A 3983-nucleotide genomic window follows, 5' to 3' on the forward strand; every position below is an offset into this window, starting at 1 on the left:
TATGTGTATTATTTACGTATGTATACGCACATGTATAGGTGCGTATGTGCACGTGCATATATATATATATATATATATAGATATATAGATATATATGTGTTTCTGTATGTGTGTGTGTGTATGTGTGTGTGTGTATGTGTGTGTGTAAAGATGTTTGCATGTATGTACATATCAGTATGTGCGTTTTGGACATACAAATGCGTGTGTATAACTGAGTATGTGTGTACATATATGCATGCTTGTGTGTGTGTATGCGTGTGTGTGTCCGCGCATGTGTGCGTGCGTGTGTATGTGTGTGTGTATGTCTCTGTGTATTATACGACCCGCAACCGGTAGCGTAGCTAGTGTGTTGGAGGGGTAGATGGGGGAAGGGGGTCCGACCCAGTCTTTTTTGTGCTGGGGTGGTGGTGGGGGTAGTTTCGCTTTTATGGGGTGGGTGGAGTGGGGAGCGTTTTTATTGAATGGATACTCTCGGGTGTGCTGTATAAGCTTGTATGGACGGTCGCGGGGGTGGAACGTCATACGGAAGGGGCTGCTTCGGGTTGTACAGACCCTGGTTACGCCATTGTGCCCGCAATACATGACAAAACATGATTAACTTTGAACCAGGCACGATGAAGTCAATATACTCGTCTTCCTAAGGCGGCGAGTTGGCAGAAACGTTAGCACGCCGGGCGAAATGCTTAGTGGTATTTCGTCTGCCTTTACGTTCTGAGTTCAAATTCCACTGAGGTCGACTTTCTCTTTCATCCTTTCAGGGTCGATAAATTAAGTACCAGTTGTGTACTGGGATCGATCTAATCGACTGGCCCCCTCCCCTAAAATTTCGGGCCTTGTGCCTAGAGTAGAAAAGAACATGCTCGTCTTACCTTTCGATGCACACGGCGCACAATGAAAGTACGGACACATATAAACTAGTGACCATAGCGAAACGATGAAGTTTACATGGTATTTCACCCAGTAGCCATCCACGGTTCAGAATAAACAGTACGATATCCGGCACTCCAGAAATCAAAGTTGAAAGGTCAGCAAGTGCTAAATTCGTAATTAATAAATTAGTCACGGAGGATCTCATTTTACGGTCACTAATTACAGAGTAAATGACCAAGAGATTACCGAAAAATCCTGTTGCTCCGATAATGAAAAACATGAGGCTGGTGGCAATAATCCCGCCTAAACTCACGATCCCTCTTTCGGCTGGTTCTCTGTCTCGCGGTCCGAGTTCGGGAAGGGCGCTGCTGTTTGCCACTGACAGAAAAAAGGGTTTTACCAGGGAATCGTTCAGTTCGCTTAAAGTGTTGTTCAGAGATGATGACGAGGATGCTGATGCTGATGCTGATAATGAAAATAATAACGATGATGATGGTGATGATGATGATGATGATAATGATAATGAGTATGAAGATGAAGGAGAGGACGAAGACGAGTGTGATAATAATGGCGTGAGAGGGTTTCGATTCATTTTTACAAAAAGTTATGATCGTCGAAACATAAACAAACAACTTGTTCCCGTATTTATGATTTGGTTATTGCTGTTGTTTGTGATAGTGGTGATGAAGATGCTGAACGTGTTGTCCTCGTTTTGTAGTTGCTGTTGTTGTATTTTTATTTGTTGACGATGACGACGACGATGATGATGACGATGATGATGGTGTCACAAGTGGAGTTGCTGTTATTTCTAATGTTGTTACTGGTTGCTGTTCTTGGTGTTATACAGAAAACGCCACACGCTTATGTTATCGACGTTGGCAAAGTTTACAACAGCTCAGTTGCTTTTTGCGTTTAAAAAGGTAGTTGATATTACTGTTGTTGGTGTTGTTGTTGTCGGTGGTGATATTGTAGGTGTCTTTGTCTGTACATACGTGTGTGTGTGAGTGAGTGAAGACGGGAGAGAGTGAGTGTGTGTAAGAATGTGTACATTTATGTATACATGTATGGGTATGTAGTTATTTGTAATATAAGCTTGAATGTACGTATGTTGTATGAATATATATATGTGTATACATATACAGGTATTTATGTATGCATATATGAACAACGTGTGTGTGTATGTATGTATGTATGTATGTATGTATGTATGGGTATGTAGTTATTTATAATATATGCTTGAATGTATGTATGTTGTATGAATATATATATGTGTATACATATACAGGTATTTATGTATGCGTATATGAACAACGTGTGTGTATGTGCGTGTGTATGTATGTAGGTAAGTATGTATGTATGTATGTATGTATGTATGGGTATGTATGTTTGTCAAAATACACCAAAGGAACTTTAATGAGTCAAGCAGAGATTATTCCGGAGAGGTAGATAAGCGTGATTGCTTTTGTATACACATATATATATGGACAATGTTTCGTGTATCTATCTATTTATCTATCTATCCAGGTATATGCAATTATGTGTGCTTGTATATAAATGGTCTATTTAGTGCTCCGCAACCGGTATGACGCGGCACACTGGTGTTTAATCCGAATATAATTTTTTCCCCTCTATTTTTTGTTATATTCGGTGTTATGCCGAATTTCGAGAAAAAAATGAGTGTAACGCGAATGAAAAAAGATTCCGGAGCACTGGTCGATATATATATATATACACGTGTGCATGTGTGCATATATACTTACCAATGTGTGTATATATACTTATCTGTTTGTATATATATATATATGTATGCTTCTATATTTGGTGGTTTGCTTTAAATATCAGTGTGTGCGCGTGCGAATATGTAAATATTTGTTTTAGATAAGATATACGCTTTATACATCCTCAACGGTGTATCGATAGAATGTTTTAACAATCGCCGACTTTGCCTTTCATCCTTTCGGGGTCGATTAAATAAGTACCAGTTACGCACTGAGGTCGATGTAATCGACTTAATCCCTTTGTCTGTCCTTGTTTGTCCCCTCTATGTTTAGCCCCCTGTGGGCAATAAAGAAATAAATTTAATTCTCCTGCCTTTCGTTCGAAATCCTACAGTCGTCGTCGTAATTGTACTGTGTTGTTGTTGTTGTTAGTGGTGTAAGCGGTGCTGTTGTTGTTGTTATTTTTGCACAGCTTCTTCGTAATGTTGTCGTTGAAGTCGAGTTGTTAGCGAAGTTGATAGAAAACTTTGGCAATCGATTCATATCTGCATCGCTCTTTTAGTTTTTAAGTTATTAGCAGCAGTACCGATGTTGTTATTGTTATTGTTATTGTTGTTGTCGTGCCTGTTCATTATTCTTCTTCTTAATGTCGCTGTTATGAGTTGTTACCGCTAGTCCTGTTGTTGTTGCTGTTATGAAAGCGAGAGTTTATTTCCTGTTCCCGGATTTCGCGCGTCTAAAAACAAGTTCGGATGAATCCGTGAACCAATGCTATACACTCGATGATGGTGTTGTTATTGCAGACGATGGCTGTAATGGTGCTGGTGCTGACGATCGCGTTGTTGTTGTTGTTGGTGGTGTTGTGATGGTGGTGGTGGTGGTGATGGTGTACGTGTGGGTGATGGAATTGGTGGTGATGACGATGATGGTGATGATGTTAATGAAGAACGGACACTAGTGGAGGCGCTAGAAATAGCAGTAGAAGGTGGTGGAGGTGTCGACAATGTAGCAGGAGTATTCGTGGTTGTGGTGGTGATAGAGATGATGATAATGATGGTGGTGGTGTTGACGACGACGACGACGACAATGATGATGATGATGGTTGTGGGGGTGGGGGACGGGGTATAACAACAATGGCGGTTGCCGCCGGTAGCAGCCGTTGAAGTAGAATCAGCAGTGATGGCTGCTGCAACAGTGTTTGTAGTGGTGGTGGTGACGGTGGAGGTGGTAGTGATGGTAATAATGATGGTGGTGGTGATGAAGACGGTGGCGATAGTGGCGATGGTTGCGATGGTAATGATGGTGGTGGAGTTGGTGGTGGTGGTGATAGTGGTAATGGTGGTGATGATGGTGATGGTGGCGATGGTGGTGATGGTTGTGGTGGTGGTGGTGGTG

General features: G+C 41.4%; 1 protein-coding gene across 1 annotated transcript in view; it reads right to left on the reverse strand.

Moving 5' to 3' along the window:
- Window positions 1-3667, reverse strand: part of LOC106882017 (neuropeptide receptor 15) — a 266772-nt gene extending 263105 nt beyond the window's left edge. Inside the window, exon 1 of the mRNA XM_052972120.1 lies at window positions 870-3667. Coding sequence (XP_052828080.1) covers window positions 870-1462 — 593 coding nt within the window. The 5' untranslated portion in view covers window positions 1463-3667. The remainder of the gene's footprint in view (window positions 1-869) is intronic.
- Window positions 3668-3983: the final 316 nt, after the last annotated feature.

The sequence above is a fragment of the Octopus bimaculoides genome, chromosome 12 (assembly GCF_001194135.2).
Source record: "Octopus bimaculoides isolate UCB-OBI-ISO-001 chromosome 12, ASM119413v2, whole genome shotgun sequence".
Taxonomy (NCBI): domain Eukaryota; kingdom Metazoa; phylum Mollusca; class Cephalopoda; order Octopoda; family Octopodidae; genus Octopus; species Octopus bimaculoides.